At 40.3% G+C, this 18,712-nt stretch overlaps 1 protein-coding gene across 1 annotated transcript in view; it reads left to right on the forward strand.

The window, feature by feature from the left end:
• The window catches only part of BMP6 (bone morphogenetic protein 6), a 269,942-nt gene that overhangs the window by 206,342 nt on the left and 44,888 nt on the right, over positions 1 to 18,712 (forward strand). Inside the window, exons 3-4 of the mRNA XM_073678742.1 lie at positions 4,005 to 4,153; positions 6,337 to 6,534. Coding sequence (XP_073534843.1) covers positions 4,005 to 4,153; positions 6,337 to 6,534 — 347 coding nt within the window. The remainder of the gene's footprint in view (positions 1 to 4,004; positions 4,154 to 6,336; positions 6,535 to 18,712) is intronic.

Genomic DNA, 18,712 nt, shown 5'->3' on the forward strand with positions numbered 1-18,712 from the left:
TGTAAAAAAAGACATTGAAAAACTGGAGCAAGTTAAGCAAGAGCTACCAGGATGATGAGTGGTCTGCAAACCATGTCCTACGAGGAAAGGTTAAAGGATCTGGGAATGTTTAGCTTTCAAAAAAGAAGGCTAAGAGGAGACTTAATAGCTGTCTACAAATATCTGAAGTGATGTCACAGTGTAGAGGGATCATCCTTATTCTCATTTGCACATGGAAACACGAAAAGGAATGGAATGAAACTGAAATAGAGAAGATACAGATTAGATATTAGAAAAAAAAATTTGACAGTGAGCATGATTAATGAGCGGAACAGGCTGCCACGAGAGGTGGTGAGTTCTCATTCAATGGAAGTCTTCAAACAAAGACTGGACAGACATCTGTCTGAGATGGTTTAGTGAAACCTGCATTGAGCAGGGGGTTGGACACTATGACGCTGGAGGTCCCTTCCAACTCTACCATTCTATGATTCTATGATTCTACTGCATGTGAGGAGTACTGTGGGGGTAAATTTTGTAGGGGAATTCACTATGGTGCATCATACTGTATGGGCATATGGAAGCCAAGAAGTGTAGTGTGTGTTAACACTAAGGGGCTTCAGCAGGGGTATTATTTCCATGTACGCGATGCAACGCTTGTCCTCTTCTCTGTGTCTGAAAGTTAGCAGGCATTCAATTCTGTGACTGCACATAAGTGCCGTAACCACATCAACTTTGCTGAGTATTTTTTTTTCCAAGGGGGGGGTGAAGGCCCAATACAGACTACTGCTATAGGGCCCCATAATTTCTATGTACACCCCTTTTAAAAAGGTTGTCCACTACTTTAGCATTGATGACCTATCCATAGGATAGGTCATCAAAGTCTAATCTGTCGGGGTCCGACACCCGGCACTCCCGCCGAGTGGTGGTGACGGCCACAGGTACTCACATGCGGAGCTGCTCCGTCTTCTGATAGTGGCCTCCGCAGGGTACTGCACATCCACCTCCTATTGATTTGAATAAGAGGGGGATGTGTAGTACCCTGCTGCGGCCACTGTCAGAACACAGCCAGCTTCGCAAGTTAGTATTTCCGTCCGGCGGACACTAACCGATCAGACATTGATGACCTATCCTACGGAGTGGAGGAATGCAAGTGACTGCTGCAGCAAAATGTTAAGATCTGAGCTCCAGCTTAACTCACCCCTTATTGTCCTGGCCAAACTGTAAAATCAAACCTATTATAACCTTGACACATTATTATATTCTCAATCAAAGTGCCAAAGTCAATTATGAGAATATTCTCCCCATTAAAGCTGCAGAGTATTACACAGAGATGCTATCATTCAGCAATTTAAACTTCATTGCCCATGCATTAGGCAATACAGTAATATTGTAAGCAAAGTAATAACATCCACATTGAATAACAAATACTTTTGGCTCTCTGACAGTACCAAGAAAGCACTGTCCATAAAATAATTCCAATCGCATAGTAGCACCTTCAATAGTGATTGCTGTGGGAGTGTCAATAAAATATTCATTCAAATATGTTAGCAATGCCCTTACATAATACAACATGTTTCTCATCTATAGTATTGCTCTGTACTATAGATTGGCTGCTTTAATTTCTGTTAACACAATGAACAGAAACTTAAAGCACCACTCCAGCTGTTTTTTTTTTCAGTGCTGGAGTGGCACTTTAAATGTAAGCCCCCTGCCCCCGGTCACATACTCACCCTCTTCACCATTTTTCTCCGCCGCTCTGGTTCCGCAGCGTCATCTTGTGATAGTGGCTTCTAACTGTCCGGAAATAAGATACTACATCACAAGCATGCAATGCAAGTCTATGAGAGCCAGAACGAGACCAGAATGAGGCTTTGATAGACTTATATTGAAAAGTGACTTTCCCGGAGCTCCATGAAACACTGGAGCTGCTGACACTTTTCGTTGGAGACCAACGGGAACAACACTGGAAAACGATGAAGGCAGCGGCATGTGAGTAAGAGACAGGGGGCAGAGGACTTACTTTGAAAGCACCTGGAGCAATAAAAAAATGTTGGAGTGGTGCTTTAAATGTATCTATCCCTACTGATCCACTGTCTGCCATCAGCACTAGAGAAATCTTTTAGTTAGAAGCGATCTATGTTTGATCACTTCAATGCAGTACAGATGTGTGGCATAAAAATGAAATGTGTGACTCTCCTGAATCCTGCGCATACGTATATTTTTCATGAACTTGAGAAGTCAGTAGCTACATGCCACATTATGGTCATCATTGGTACAGCATATACAACCCCTGGCAAAAATTATGGAATCACCGGGCTCAGAGGATGTTCATTCAGTTGTTTAATGTTGTTGAAAAAAAGCAGATTACAGACATGGCACAAAACTAAAGTCATTTCAAATGGCAACTTTATGGCTTTAAGAAACACTAAAAGAAATCAAGATTAAAAATGTGGTACTCAGTAAGGGTAATTTTTTTCAGACCAAGCAGAGGGAAAAATTATGGAATCACTGAATTGTGAGGAAAAAATTATGGAATCACCCTGTAAATTTTGATTTCCAAAACTAACACCTGCATCAAATTAGATCTGCTCGTTAGTCTGCATCTAAAAAGGAGTGATCACACCTTGGAGAGATGTTTCACCAAGTAGACTGACATGAATCATGGCTCTAACACGAGAGATGTCAATTGAAACAAAGGAGAGGATTATCAAACTCTTAAAAGAAGGTAAATCATCACACAATTTTGCAAAAGATGTTGGTTGTTCACAGTCAGCTGTGTCTAAAATCTGGACCAAATACAAACAACATGGGAAGGTTGTTAAAGGCAAACATACTGGTAGACCAAGGAAGACATCAAAGCGTCAAGACAGGAAACTTAAAGCAATATGTCTCCAAAACAGGAAATGCACAACAAAACAAATGAGGAATGAATGGGAGGAAACTGGAGTCAATGTCTGTGACCGAACTGTAAGAAACCGCCTAAAGGAAATGGGATTTACATACAGAAAAGCTAAACATCATCAACAGCTAAACAGAAAAAAAACAAGGTTACAATGGGCTAAGTAAAAGCAATCGTGGACTGTGGATGACTGGATGAAAGTCATATTCAGTGATGAATCGCGAATCTGCATTGGGCAAGGTGATGATGCTGGAACTTTTGTTTGGTGCCATTCCAATGAGATTTATAAAGATGACTGCATGAAGAGAACATGCAAATTTCCACAATCATTGATGATATGGGGCTGCATGTCAGGTAAAGGTACTGGGGAGATGGCTGCCATTACATCTTCAATAAATGCCCAAGTTTACATTGATATTTTGGACACTTTTCTTATCCCATCAATTGAAAGGATGTTTGGGGATGATGACATCATTTTTCAAGATGATAATGCACCCTGCCATAGAGCAAAAATTGTGAAAACATTCCTTGAAAGAAGACATATAAGGTCAATGTCATGGCCTGCAAATAGTCCGGATCTCAATCCAATTGAAAATCTTTGGTGGAAGTTGAAGAAAATGGTCCATGACAAAGCTCCAACCTGCAAAGCTGATCTGGCAACAGCAATCAGAGAAACTTGGAGTAAGATTGATGAAGAGTACTGTTTGTCACTCAGTAAGTCCATGCCTCAGAGACTGCAAGCTGTTATTAAAGCCAGAGGTGGTGCAACAAAATACTAGTGATGTATTGGAGTGTTCTTTTGTGTGTTTGTTTTTCATGAGTCCATAATTTTTTTCTCAGAATTGAGTGATTCCATAATTTTTTCCCTCTGCTTGTTCTGAAAAAAATTACCCTTACTGAGTACCACATTTTTTATCTTGATTTCTTTTCGTGTTTCTTAAAGCCCTAAAGTTGCCATTTGAAATGACTTTAGTTTTGTGCCATGTCTGTGATCTGCTTTTTTTCAACAACATTAAACAACTGAATGAACATCCTCCGAGCCCGGTGATTCCATAATTTTTGCCAGGGGTTGTACATGCATGAATATTTAAACATTAATTTCTTTTTTCTTTTTTGTTCGGTTTAGGGAGACTGATGTTTTTCTCCTGGATACCCAGACAGTGTGGGCTTCTGAAGAAGGATGGCTGGAGTTTGATATTACAGCAACCAGCAACTTATGGGTAATGAATCCACGACACAATCTTGGACTGCATCTTAGCGTGGAAACCAGAGATGGTAATTTCTGGCTAGATTTCTTAGATTTGCCTTGCTTGTATCAGGAGTGAGTAATCTTTAATAAATGGATTTCCCGGTGTACCATAAATTTCTGCAATTACTGTATGTGGCTGCAGATTGCCAAATCCTTTCAGAGTGCAATATGCGCACTGTTAGGATTCCACTTTATTTTCAGCTCAGGTGGGCGGTCACATAACCACAAGTATGTGATTTGCACATTTGTTGTCACGTGACAACTAGCTTCTCATCTGCTTTTTTTCAACAGATTTTTAAGAAAAGCAGGAGATGTTACTAATCGGCATGTGTCCACAACTATGCAGATCACATACTTACAGTCTTGTGCTTTAAATGTAGGGGAATCCTGACAGTGTGCATATTTCACTCTGGTAGGATTAGTCAAATTGCAGTCACATACAGTGACCACAAAAATGTATGTTCCGACAGGAAAACCTCTTTAATCTAAAATTGTTAATGGTGTTAATTGTGGATTGTTAATGATAAATAGCTCTAAATTATAAAAACAAGACAACCTTGTTGGAAAGCTAGAGTGTGTAAAATACAACTGGAGAGATTGAGGACATCATTTGACTTAGAGAAGTTGTTCTATCTTTAGTATAGGTTAACAATGTGGGGGTTCAACACCCGACACCCCAGCCAATCAGCTGTTTGCAACTCCAGTCTGTTGTGCACGATGTATAGAGTTGGAAAAGCACTGCTCCTAACACTGTGTAGTGGCTGCCTCCGAGCTGCAGTCCCTGAGAACTCCCATTAAATAGCTGTCCTGTATATCAGTTCTATGCGAGCCCTTTAAGCCTATATAGTCTGCGCTTCAAATATCTGCAAAAGTAGTCAAGAAAACACCTTGCAAAATATTTAACAGAGAAAAAGAATACTACGCAATCAATCTACGTTAAAAATAGCCGAGACACGGCTTCTGTCAAAGGTAAGAAAGAGTTTCCTACAAATGACAAAAACTATTAAAAACAATGTTTCCTTTGCTTCAGACTTGGCAGGTCTCTCAGGATTGAAAACTAGGCAGAATTATGCAAGAAGTGATCAATATTCAAGTAATTGAAGCGTATGATATACTCTGGGTTTTTTTCCTGGCAGGTGTACAACCTAAAATAGTTGTACAAGTAAAAATTGTAAAATACTTACTGTTATGCTGAAAACATGAAGCTAATTTCTAACATATGTGGTAGCTGTATCTGAAAATCTCAGACTGGTTAGGTAACAGTAAGAGCTCACCATAGAGGGCACTATATGACACATCATGAGTATAATCAAAAAGCTTCCTATCTTGCACAATTTTTTAAAGGGAATCTGTCACCAGGTTTTTGCTACCCCATTTGAGAGCAGCATGATGTAGGGGCAGAAACCCTGATTCCAGTGATGTGTCACTTACCTTACTGAGTTTTGATTAAAAACAGTTTTCTCTGCTTCAGATCTACCAGTTCTATCACCACCACCACTGATTGGCAGCTTTCTGCGTACACTGTACATAGGCAGAAAGCTACCAATCAGTGGTGAGGGTGGAGTTGGACTACATGACAGCAGGTTTACTAGTCCTCGAGTGACAATCTCCTGCTGATAAAACAGTAATATTATCAATACTACAGAAAGCATCCCAATAAGTGATACATCGCTAGAATCAGGGTCTCTGTTTCTACATTATGCTTCACTCAGATTAGGTAGAAAAATCCTGGTTACAGATTAAAGGGGTTTTCATTGATAGAGTTGGTTTGGCATATCGATAGTAGTGCAGGTCCCGTTGCCAATACCCAGACAATTCCTAATAATTTAAGAGCTGTAGTGCAAAACAGTTCATGAAATTAGAAAATGAGCCTGTTCTTTTTTTGTCCCCAAAAATAACGAAATTCTTTTGACCTCTATTGGATGACTGGGGGAAGATGGATACTATGTATGTTCCTGTAGGACAGGTTTAATGCATTTATAGCAAAAGTATTCCTAAAATTGAATTTTATACCTTAATTGCACTTGTCATATTTAATAACTCCTTTTACCTCCCCTATACCTTTGCTGGAAAATATGCAATTCATTTATTTTTGATCATGGTAATATGGAAGCAGACTCATCGCATGGATATTTCCATGCATACATGCATATTTACATATACAATATTTTACTAATAGACATTAATTATTTCTGTCATTTGATTCAAGGTCAAAATGTAAACACAAAAGCCGCAGGTTTGGTTGGCAGGGATGGTCCATATGACAAGCAGCCTTTCATGGTTGCTTTTTTTAAAGCGAGCGAGGTTCACATGAGGACAGCTAGATCTGCAACAAGCAAACGCAAGAACCAGAATCGCAACCGCTACTCTCATTCTCAAGATGCATCAAGAGTATCCAGTGTCACAGGTATGAAGCTTCTGGATCAATTGCTATGTTATAGTCTGTGACGCCACCTTTAGAAAATTGCTTGTAATAGAGGCAGTCATGTTAGTAAAGTGTCTGATCCGGTGTAGTGCGATACTCCATAACAGAGTTTGTAAAAATGTTTTAGAATTAATGTTTTATAAAGTTGAAGTTGGACCTCGTGTATCAGAAAGCGTCCACAGTATGATTTTTATTTTCTTAACAACTAAAGAAACAAGAAAAGTGAACTTGTCATGGGAAAAAATGAAATGCTAAAGTTGTCGGGAAAAAAATGATAAGCTCAATCTACCAGGAGAAATATGATCTACATTTTTCCCTTAGCGCTACAGTTGTGCCGGTAGGATATACTGCAGGGGCGGACATATCAGTGGTGCAGTACAGGGGCCGAGAGGTAAGGAGGGCCCATTCCACCTCCAAAGCTGTAAGCAGCTTCTTCTCATAAACAGAACTATTATACTGTAAAGGACCTATATAGTGTTCTTGCACAGGGGCCTTTTTCTGTCTGTGTCTGGCACTGTTATGATGCGTGGTGCGGAGCGGTAGCTGTGGGCGAGATGCTCGTCCCTTACACCCCGGCACGCTACATGAAGATGGAGATCCTGGCTGGGTGTGTGGGCTTTATCTATAGGGGTGCTACAACCTTGCAGGCTGCATGATGCCGGTGACTTCAGCTGGCCAGGACCAGATGTTAAACAGGTCAATAAGTGAGACCACCACTCAAAAATAAACAGTCTTTTACTTAACATTAACTTAGTGGGTACTATGTACAATAGATAGCATAACTTCACGAACGTTTCTTTTACAATACAGAACATCTTCACACACAGTGTCTGTACTTCTTCCAAGCTTACTTGTTTCTGCCTCAAGTTGCTCTGTCTTCACCACAGCCCAGCACAGTACTACAGTCCAGTAAGTGAGAGTCCTGTACTTCAACCCGTGCTTTCGCATTCTCTTTTCCTCTTAAGGGAACTAGTTTGCCACTATTCCCGATAATTAGCTTCTCTGCTTGCTAACACCTTGGAACTCTCGCCTGGGGCATTCTCTTCGTGTCACATTCCTGTTCCATACTGGCCTATTACCTCTCTGAAATGTAAACTCGGGGATGTACTGCTAGGTGTTCTGTCCCAGGACCCGTCTCTGGTGTATTACTCTGTCCTTCGGTCACTTTCCTTCCTCTACTCCGAATCTCGTTATCCACTGTCTAGGTCTCCACTCACGCCAGGGACATCCACGTCACACGGCACTGCTGACTAGTCAGACCTTAGGCCTGCTTCTCTTGCACGCTGGACCCTATCTGCCATCCTGACAGGAACTGTCTCTGTCCCTTCAACTTAGCCTCTCCCACTTTGGGGTAGTCTCAAACACTAACCCTAACTTCCCCTATTGTCAGGTGGAGTACAACACTCTCACCACTAAAGCATGTCCCAATACAAATTACACACTAAACAATACACACCATACATCATAACAGTAATCATGTCTTTAAGGTGGAATGAGGGCAGTATGTTCATCTCCTTTCAGATAAACTGTAGATTTTTTTGGTGGATTGATAATCTTACTTAATAATGCTCATGTCCCTCAAGTCTTCCCAAACTCAAAAGGGGAATGTGTAAAGGGAACCTGTCATGTTGAAAATTGTATCTAATCTGCAGGCAGTATGTTATAGAGCAGGACAAGTTTATCAGTTTAATATACATTTTTGTGGGAAAAGTTTCAGTAAAACTTGCATTTTATTAATTGAAATGCTTAGTGTTTTTTTGCATTTGAGTCCAGTGGGTGGTCCTATTCAGTGATTGACAGTCTCCCCTCTATGACTGTGCATGCAGAGATAGTTGTGAATCAGCAGTAGGACCATCCACTGGACTCCACTGGACATACAAACACCAGGGATTTCAATGAATAAAATAAAAGTTACACTGAACTTTTCCACCAAACCTTTATATCATTCTGCTCAGCTTCTCCTTCTCCATACCATACCGTTCATAGACTGGACTGCATGTATTATGTGACAGGTTCTCTTTGAATAGAACAAGAGCACTTGCCAGGTTTTGAACTGCCCACTTGGCACTCCACATAGGTTTTGTTGTCAGGTGGTTTTGAGTCTCATATGCAGTGCTGTTACTGGCTTGGTAGCTAGAAATATTCACACAAACTCTCTTTAAAGCAAATATGGGATTTGATTCTGTCCTTTTACATCAGAAAATCTTTACTAAAAACTTGTTTTTAGGAACGGCTTTGCTAATCTGTAGATTAGGCACTTTTGTCCCCAACAGGTCACTTTCATCCCCGTTAGAATGAAGCGCATGCCTGACCGCCCCTCCGTACATTCTCTATGTGGCTGTTGAGCGCTGCGTTCGGCTTTTTCCAGCAGTCCCATAGAAAATGAATGGCATGGCGGTCTAGCATGAGCGCTACCACTCCATTCTAACAGGGAGAAAAGTGTCCCGTTCTACCGAACAGTGAGATCTCAGCGGTCAAACCCCCACCAAATAATAAGTTATCTATCCTGTGTATAGCTGATAAATTGTCTGCACTGGACAACGCCCTTTAAAAGAAACCTAAGGCTGTCATTGCTTCTAATGCATAAGTGGGCGGAAAACAATAATAGCAAAATGCTGTATCCTTTAAATTAAAAAGTCAATGTCAAAAAGCTACAGCTGTTCCTTGTCACCAAGACGCTCTCTAATTGAATCCTGCACATTTCCACAACATCAGGATTTTGTTGAAGCCACCAAGAGAGTTATAATAAGTAGGACAAGATGTGAATTAAAAGAAGTACCTTTTAATAATTATTTTTTATGATGGTCATTAAAGCTTGATGTACAACTTTGGACATGTGGAAAAGCCTGTGGCATGTGTGGAATTTATTGCTGATATTTGTTCATTTTTCTGTAGACTTTTTTTCGATTTTACTATTGTCAATGGCAGCTTCACATATGTCAGAAGCACATGCAGTGGCATAGTTAGTGGGTGGCTAGTGGTGATGTACAACATGGGCTGGATAACTAGAGGGCTCCAACAAGCTACTCCGTCATGGCCATGGTACTTAACAGGTGTGGTCAACATTATTGTCACCCTTGATTGTTTTAAAAACGCCTATATCTTCAGAAATATTTGATATGTACCAACTATAATTAGAAAATTTTAACAGCATGTCCGAATAAATTCAACAAAAAAGCTGACCTGTCATCATACATGAAGTTAGTTGAAAAAAAGGAAATATAGAAAAATAAAAAACACAGGGCCCAATTCGTCAAAGCGTAAAAAGCTTTGAAAAGTCACACCATTTTTGGAGCAACGCAACGCTGCTCGAAAATTTTGCAATTTTTGATGTTCTGACGCCATTTTCACTCAACTCCAATAAAGTGAGCCGAGCTGGGGTGGGACAGGGGCAAGGCAAACCCCGCTCTTCAAATTCATGCAGAATTTGTGTCAAGGCGCACAACTGAAGTGTACACAACTTGTCAGACACTCCTGGCTCATTAAGGCCACGTTCACACGTTCAGTATTTGGTCAGTATTTTACCTCAGTATTTGTAAGCCAAAACCAGGAGTGGGTGATAAATACAGAAGTGGTGACGTGTTTCTATTATACTTTTCCTCTGACTGTTCCACTCCTGATTTTGATTCACAAATACTGAGGTAATATTCTATAAGCTACTGGTTAGATGGTACTATACCCCCCTCCAGACTATCTCATATAAATCCTGAAAATTCACCATTGTGTTGGAGAAATTGTGGCTTCCGTGGCAAGTTGTTCCACATTTTCTGGAGATGTCCTAAAGACTCCTTAGTAGAACGTTATTGATTACTCCCCAGATGGCTCTCCTTTCTATTGGCCTCGACGACATAGACCCAACAGTTAGATATGTTATAATTCATATTTTTCTAGTGGTTAAAAATTCATGAGCCTGATGTGCCTAAATTATCTGACATTTTGGAAAAGATTACCTTACACAATTCACTTGAACTTCGATTTGCCATCAACAACAACTGTCTTGCAAAATACTCTAAGAAATGGGATCGTTGGATTTCTACGTTTCCCAATCCTTAGTTTAATTCAGCACAAACGTTCCTACTTTTATTTCGTATTTCTATATGAACTCTTTGTTATTTTATACCGGTCTGTTTTTATTCTGCCATGGTATTGTACAACACACTTTACTAAGTCTGATCAGATCATATTATTAGTGATGAGCGAGTGTATTCGTTACTATTCGCTATTCACACAGATAGTATGTTATTCGGGTTACTCGTTATATTGCGAGTATTTGTGTACTTGCCTCGCTATATATTTGGATGTCCCACCCTGCAGTTTTGGCGTCTCCTTTGCAGCCACTAAACATGCTGGGCTTCTTAACCAATCACAGTAATGCCGAAGACATCTTGGTTGTGGCATTACTGTGATTGGCTGGCCGCCCAGCGTCATAGGGTCTATTTAAGCCTTGCCGCTGCCATTTTGTGCACATTGCGTCCGGAGCCTGCATTCTTCAAGCATAGGGAGAGATCACTGAGCTGCTAGGAAGAGTGTTTAGTCCTCTTGATAAATCAAAAGCCCTCTTAAGGGCTACCTGCAGTGTATACTAATTCAGTGTAGAGTAGAGAGGGAGAGATACTCGAGCTGGGACAGTTTAAAGGAGCCGCTCACTAGCCCCATAATACCACCAAAAAATAGCTCTTTTTAGAGCTGAAGACACACAACAAAGTCAGAGTACAGGGAGGTAGAGATTGTGTATTAGGTAGGGAGAGGTTAAAGTGTTCTTCCACTGTCCATCTTAAAACAGCTCTTGTCAGAGGCAAAGCAATATTTTTCCAGCACACAGAGTAGTAGCATTTTGTGCTGCCTTTTTTTTTAAACGCACCAGTCTATTTTCTCAGCTCTTTTAGAGGTCAGAGCCTGGCTTCTGCTGTCCACACTAGTCCACTTTAAAAGGCGGTTAGTGCCCAATGCAAAGCAGTAGTCCAAACATTTCCTACTGCCTGCTTCAAAGCACGCACCAAGCCATTTTCCCCGCTGTTTTTGGGGTGACAGCCTGCCTTCTGTCCACATTAGTCAACTTAAAAAGGCGTTTAGTGCCCTATGCAAAGCAGTAGTCCAAACATTTCCTACTGCCTGCTACCAAGCACGTACCAGCCCATTTTACCCATTATTTTGGCTGTGACAGCTAGCTTGGCTTGTGCCATCAACATCTGAAAATCTGTCAACAAAAGCCAAAATGCCAAAAAAGCCTGTTGTTAAGGGACGTGGACGTGGTGTTGTCAGTGGTGCACGAGAAGGCGCTCAGTCTGTGTTAGGTCAGAAGAAGCTTGATGCATCCACTATGTTCCTGGAAAAATTTCCCGGTCTGGAACGTAAATGTGTGTGGAAGCCAGAAGAGCGAGACCAGATTCTGTCTTCGATAGTAGACAAGACATCTAAGCATAATCTCAAAGAGGAAGCTTTGAGTGCCCAGCGTGTAGGTATGGAGCCAGATTTCCCAATGGGTGTTACTACTCAGCCCAGTCAATATTCTGAGGCAACATTGGGTGATGAGGAGAAAGATGAGGAGGATAAGGAGGGAAAGGACTTGTTTTTCTGTGCTACCAAGGGGACTCGTAATGCTACAGAGGGGACACCTGACCTAAGCTTCATGTCTGTCCAGCCTGGATGGGCTGGAGAGGAGGAGGTGGAGGAGGAGGAGGAGGCGAGTCAGCGTGAGGAGAGGATGGGTACTGTTTCTACTGTTGGGGACACAGAACATTTGCCTTTTGGCAGCTTGGCACACATGTCACAGTTCATGTGTAAGTGTCTGTGGCAAGACCCTCGCGTGATACACATTTTATCCAACAACCTATACTGGTTGACGACCTTTCTCGATCCACGGTACAAAGAGAAATTTCCTTCTCTCCTTTTGCAGTCACCAAAGAGTTTTACAATGGAATCGTTCAAGAAGGCCGTTGTAGATCAGTTGCTGAAAACATCACCCTCATACAATGCTGGTGGCAGAGGTACCGGCTCTTTTCAATACCAAGGGATAAAGGGGAGAGACATGAACACCAGCTCCAGCAGAGGTGGGGGGGGGGAATGTGCACAAATTGGTCAATTTTCAATAAATCAGCACAACAGCAAGGGCTATCTGTGCCTGTAACAATGCCAAGGAGGGATACATTGCAGAACATGGTCAAGGGGTACTTAAGCGATCATACGTGCGTCCTTTCTGACACTTCAGTTCCCTTTAATTATTGGGTGTCTAAGCAGAACACTTGGTCTGACCTCTACTTATATGCATTGGAGGTGCTGGCCTGCCCGGCTGCTAGTGTGGTGACAGAGCGTGTTTTCAGTTCCACAGGGGAAATCATCACTGATAGGCGCACACGTCTCTCCACGGAAAATGCAGACGACTTACTCTGATTAAATTCAACAAGGACTGGATATCTCCACACTTTGTAATCCCCCCAGATGACAGCAAGCCAACCTAAATTCACCAAAAATGCAGATTCATGCTACTGCTGTTAACGTCACCCCCTTCCCATAAAAACCCGTTTCCTTCCTTCCTCAACCATGACTCAGCCCATAGGGCTAATTTTTACAAACACAATGGACATTGTGCAGTGGACAAATCTGGAATGTACAGTGGTCCTACAAAACTAATATTTGTCATTGGAGGCCCTTGTCACAGCTTGTGCCTCATTGTGACTGAGAAAGGGGATACATATTCAATAGAAATTTACACTGACTGTTGATGACCGACTGATGGCCCTCTGAAAACTTGAATTGAGAGAAGGAGGAGGAGGGTCAAGACCAACTCTACAATGGGCACATTGTAAACTGCTATGGAATATGTATTCCACTATCTGAGTGTCAATGATGGAGGGACAGCCCAAATGTCTAAGTAACAGCTGTCCCTTCAAAACGTATGTTACAGAGCCACCTGAGGCCTCTCAGGTCAAAGATCAACATACCTACTAGTACGTTCTAGCTGTGCTTGTAAAGTGCTGTAGAATAGCGAACTAAAAATGATGTATGACAGAGGGATCTACAAAATGTATAAGTCAGGGCCCTCCCAATTGTAAAAGGTGAAAAAAAGCCACAACAGTATTTGTACTCTAAAAGGGGTATTTTTTGGTTTCTCTGGTTTATTTAGCCTTATATACAAGTGATTACGCAGGAAAAACTGTTTCTTAATATTTTGGCCTGTTAAATGCAATTTAGGTTAGGTTTGGTAGTTGTTGTTGTGTGTCTATAAAAGTGGCGTAATACTGCGACAAACTTATTCCCATAAACCATATGTGGGTCAGAAATGCATGCAGGCATATTCTCCAGGCTCTTCCCATTCTGTTTCATCACTTTCCCATCCATTTCAGCCTTTTCCTCAGGCCCCCAGACCCTTTTGTAGGGTCCAGCAGAAAATGACTCGCATTTCCCATTGACTTACATTGTACTCGCTATTCGGAACTAATACGCGATTATTACAAAGTACTCGTTACGAGTATAGCGATTACGAATATTACGGTACTCGCTCATCACTACATATTATGTTTTCCCTTGTTTAATCATATCCCATGTTGTATACGATGTTTATGCTGCTTTATTTAGCACTGCTATGTCATATCCTTTGCACCTGCGTAAATGAGTTCGCTAAAATGTTCTATCCCTATCCTTCCCTTTCCTAATTTCCCTCCCTAATTGTTTCTTTCTTTCCTCTTCCCTTATCATACCCTTTAAAATTTTCAATAAAATCATTGAAAACAAATACTGAGGTAAAAAAACTCACCAAATACTCAACGTGTGCATGTGGCCTTAATGAGTCAGGAGTGTCTGACCCTAGCATGCCTCCTCATCAAGACAGGCGTGAAAATCGATGGTCTTGATGAATTGTGGCCATGGTATATGACATGGACAGAATTAAAGGCACCATTCCATAATACTTGGTTGCATAGCCTTTGGCAACAGTGAAAGTCTCAGAAGGCTTTTTTTGTAGCCATCTGCAATTCTTTCTAGCTCTTAAATGTTTGTAGAGTTCCTTTACAAAATAGCTGACTTTGGCTTTCTTCAAACATTTTCCATTGAATTGAGATCAATTCAAGACTTCATTCATAATTATTCTTGTATATCTTTTGACGTGTGTTTTGGGTCATTATTCTGCTGAAGGGACCTTTTCATTTGACTCAAACCTGTGTTTTTACAATTGGGAGTACAGTTTGCTGTGGTCTTAAAAAAAAGTAGAAACAAAATTAAGAAAATGTAGGGAAAAAAAATATAACTCGAATTAGCCCCTATCTTCCCCATTAAAAATAAGGATATTTAAAAAATAAACATAGTCTGAAAATGTCTGGTTTATCAAAATATAAAATTATTTGTATGGTAAGTGGTGTAAAACAAACAAAAGTTACTGCATCTCCCAAAAAAATGCAGTTAAAACTGAGAAAAGCGATGTACCTCAAAATGGTGTCAATAAAAATGTCAGCTCATCATGCAGAAAAAAAACCCACACAGCTCAGTTGGCAGTAAAATAAAAAAGTTATAGGTCTCAGAAAAGAGCAATTATCAGAATTTGTTCACTAATGAAATAAAAATGAAACCAATGTCTGTTTTGTATCACTGTAATCGTATTGACCTAAAGAATCATGTTGCCAGATCATTTTTACCATAGAATGAACTGCGTCAAAAAAAACTCAATAGACATGTGAGGGTGATCAATGAGTGGAACAGGCTGCCACGAGAGGTGGTGAGGTCTCCTTCAATGGAAGTCTTCAAAAAGAGGCTAGACAGACATCTGTCTGAGATGGTTTAGTGAATCCTGCATTGAGCAGGGGGTTGGACACGATGACCCTGGAGGTCCCTTCCAACTCTAATATTCTATGATTCTATGTCTGAGATGGTTTAGTGAATCCTGCATTGAGCAGGGAGTTGGACACGATGACCTTGGAGGTCCCTTCCAACTCTAATATTCTATGATTCTATGTCTGAGATGGCTTAGTGAATCCTGCATTGAGCAGGGAGTTGGACACGATGACCTTGGAGGTCCCTTCCAACTCTAATATTCTATGATTCTATGTCTGAGATGGCTTAGTGAATCCTGCATTGAGCAGGGGGTTGGACACGATGACCCTGGAGGTCCCTTCCAACTCTAATATTCTATGATTCTATGTCTGAGATGGTTTAGTGAATCCTGCATTGAGCAGGGGGTTGGACGCGATGACCCTGGAGGTCCCTTCCAACTCTAATATTCTATGATTCTATGTCTGAGATGGTTTAGTGAATCCTGCATTGAGCAGGGGGTTGGACGCGATGACCCTGGAGGTCCCTTCCAACTCTAATATTCTATGATTCTATGTCTGAGATGGTTTAGTGAATCTTGCATTGAGCAGGGGATTGGACCAGATGACCCTGGAGGTCCCTTCCAACTCTAACATTCTATGATTCTATGAACAATGGAAATTGCAGTTTTTTCGTGAATTTCCCACACTTGGATTTTTTCCCCTTTTTCTAGTACATTGTGTAGTAAAATTAATGGTGTCACTAAAAACTACAACTCATACTGTAAAAAACAAGCCGTCAGTTATGGCTCTTGAAGAAGGGGAGGAAAAAATAAAAGCGCAAAAAACTAAAATTAGCTGCAGTAGGAAGGGGTTATTGGAAAGTAAGTCTGATTTTGTATTTTATTTCAAACTGAACTAATGGTGTTATTAATCAAGTCCTGGCAATGCTTGAATTGTGTATTCTTTTTCCCAGCCAATGTTTTTTTTCTCTTGTGTTTTGTATTTTTTTGCATCGAACATGACTTTACATATGTCCAAGCAGTTTTACTAAACACTTTTTAGTGACCGGAAGAAAATAGGAAAAAAATGTGCTTCATAGGGTTACATTTTAGGGGGTGAAAGTATTGTTAAAACTCTCTCCTGATGTGCTTTAATGAATACATCAAGATTGGCTTGGAGATTGTTTAGTGGCAGCCAATTATCTCCTCTCCCGATGTCTTGAGATTGGAATTAGTAACAGTATATTAGTATTAGCAAACAATGACAAGTTTTGTGGATATGGCAGCTGATATCCCAGAGAGTTCAGACTCTGAGCAGAGGGAAGGATTCTTTATTCGGATGCAATTGAAAACAACAGACCGCACACTTGTGGTGTAATATACCCGAAGAAGGGGGGCGACTTATCCACGAAACTCCTCATTATTTGCTCATACCAATTTACACTTTTCAGGAGATAGTTTAGATGGTATACTTATTATACAATATTGTTAACCCCAGCTGTAAATATAGGAACATGCGGGGGAACTGTATATTTTCCCTGGGTTAAAGAAAGCCAATTGGCAGTTGCTAATTGGATACTTAACGAAGAGGCGTTACATAGTAGTAACTAAAATGCATCCATTCTTCTGATGGGGTGATTTAGTAAGTGAAAGGAGTATGGTCTGTGGTCCACCTCTTGCATTGTTTTAAACAAAAGTAGAATAGGTCAACTTGAGTTTCTTCCTGTCTATGGTCCCCAAAAGCAGTTGAAGGGCTAGCTCTATTGCATCTAAGTGGCAGGGTTGCCAACTGGCCAGGAATTCCAGGACAGTCTGTAAAAATGGGGCACTTTTTTGCGCTCTGTAAAAAAAAATGTAAGGAGTCAGTGATTTTTTTTGAAGCTTCTACAGAATATTTTGATTGTAATTATTATCATTTTACAGTTTACAGTGAGTGCAGCTGATGTCTTCATATCAGAATTACGGTCTGTAGACATGTATCATTTATAATCCCAATGATTTACTATGGTTTTCCAATGTGTCAATAAAAAATATTGCCTGTCCTTGATTTTTTGATAATTTGTCCAGACAAAAAAAAAGTCAAGTTGGCAACCCTGCTAAGTGGCATACTTTTTTAAAAAATATTTTTATAGAAAAAGGATATAAAGTATAAGAACCTGAAAAATAATCCAAACTGAATGTGACCTTTTTCAATTTACCTGACAAACAGTATGTAGAGTGGGTTGCAAGTGCTCAGGGCAAGGCAAATATTTTTCACCTCCTAAGCCATGAAGCATTAACACTCCCTTCTACAAGTCTAGTAGTGAACCCTTTATCCCCAAAGCACTTTGACTGAATTTAAAAAAAAATACTGATACCATAGTTTGCCTCTTGGCCCTCTAGTTTTTTTTCTCCTTTTTGCTAAAATCCAAATTAAAAAGTTATACACTATTTTTTTTTTTACTTTTTTTATTACTTTTTTTCAAGCACCGATTTTATTGCTGTAGCCCCTGGTTTGAAAAAGCGTGTAAAAAAAAGTCAAATATATTATAAGGTTTTTTCTTTACTATTTTTTACAGGAGATACTTTGTAAACTTGGTGTTAGACCTCCTAGCAGGTCTTTGTTTCTCGCCTTTCACAATTACAAGTGAGAGGAAAAGGAGGAGCTGCGGGAGAGCACAAACCAATTCATATGCAGCCTACATTTTCTCCTCTCTGCTGCTGCTCGAGCAGAGTGCAGCAGTCAAGATGAGTTGGTCATCGGCTGCTGCACTCTGCATAGGAAGTGCCTTTGTCTTCTCGGTTGCTGCCTATGCAATTCACAGCAGGCAGTGAGTCAAACTCCTGTTGGCATAGGAACTGGCAGCAGTGGACATATAAGTCCGCGGGCTGCCTTATTCATCATATCCTTGCTACCAGGTGGGCACTCATTCATCTGTATGACTATTTAATCTATTAGGTACCTACTTATGTATTCTGTGTACTATGATATCTGGAGAGCACCACTATTTTTCATACTTCTTGAATGATATGTAATACTAATAAGTATACATGCTGTCTTCTGATAACTCTCGAGTGAATCTCGTTGAGGATCCTATGTGTCTTTTTTATGGGAATCCACCATGCATTACTGTTTACAATAATTTTAGCAACCAGTTCTGTCTCACTTTATAAGGTTTTTTTCACTTATATGAGAATATATCTTTAATAAAATTTATTATATGCATTATTAAACTGATCCCGCAGTTTTTCTGAAAAATCTTTTTGATCTTTTGTTTAACCTGTTTCTTTTTTTTCTTTTTTGGTTATCTGTATGACTATTTGGTTACTTATAATAACTTTGAGATATTCTTGGTCGTTGCTATTTAAATATAAATAACTTGATATTCTTCCTATATTATTGTTATTTCTTGTGGCTGAGCTTGTGGGTGATTGCCTTAT

Source organism: Phyllobates terribilis, unplaced genomic scaffold, assembly GCF_046119375.1.
Source record: "Phyllobates terribilis strain yellow unplaced genomic scaffold, ASM4611937v1 Scaffold_4__5_contigs__length_816908805, whole genome shotgun sequence".
Classification (NCBI taxonomy): Eukaryota; Metazoa; Chordata; class Amphibia; order Anura; family Dendrobatidae; genus Phyllobates; species Phyllobates terribilis.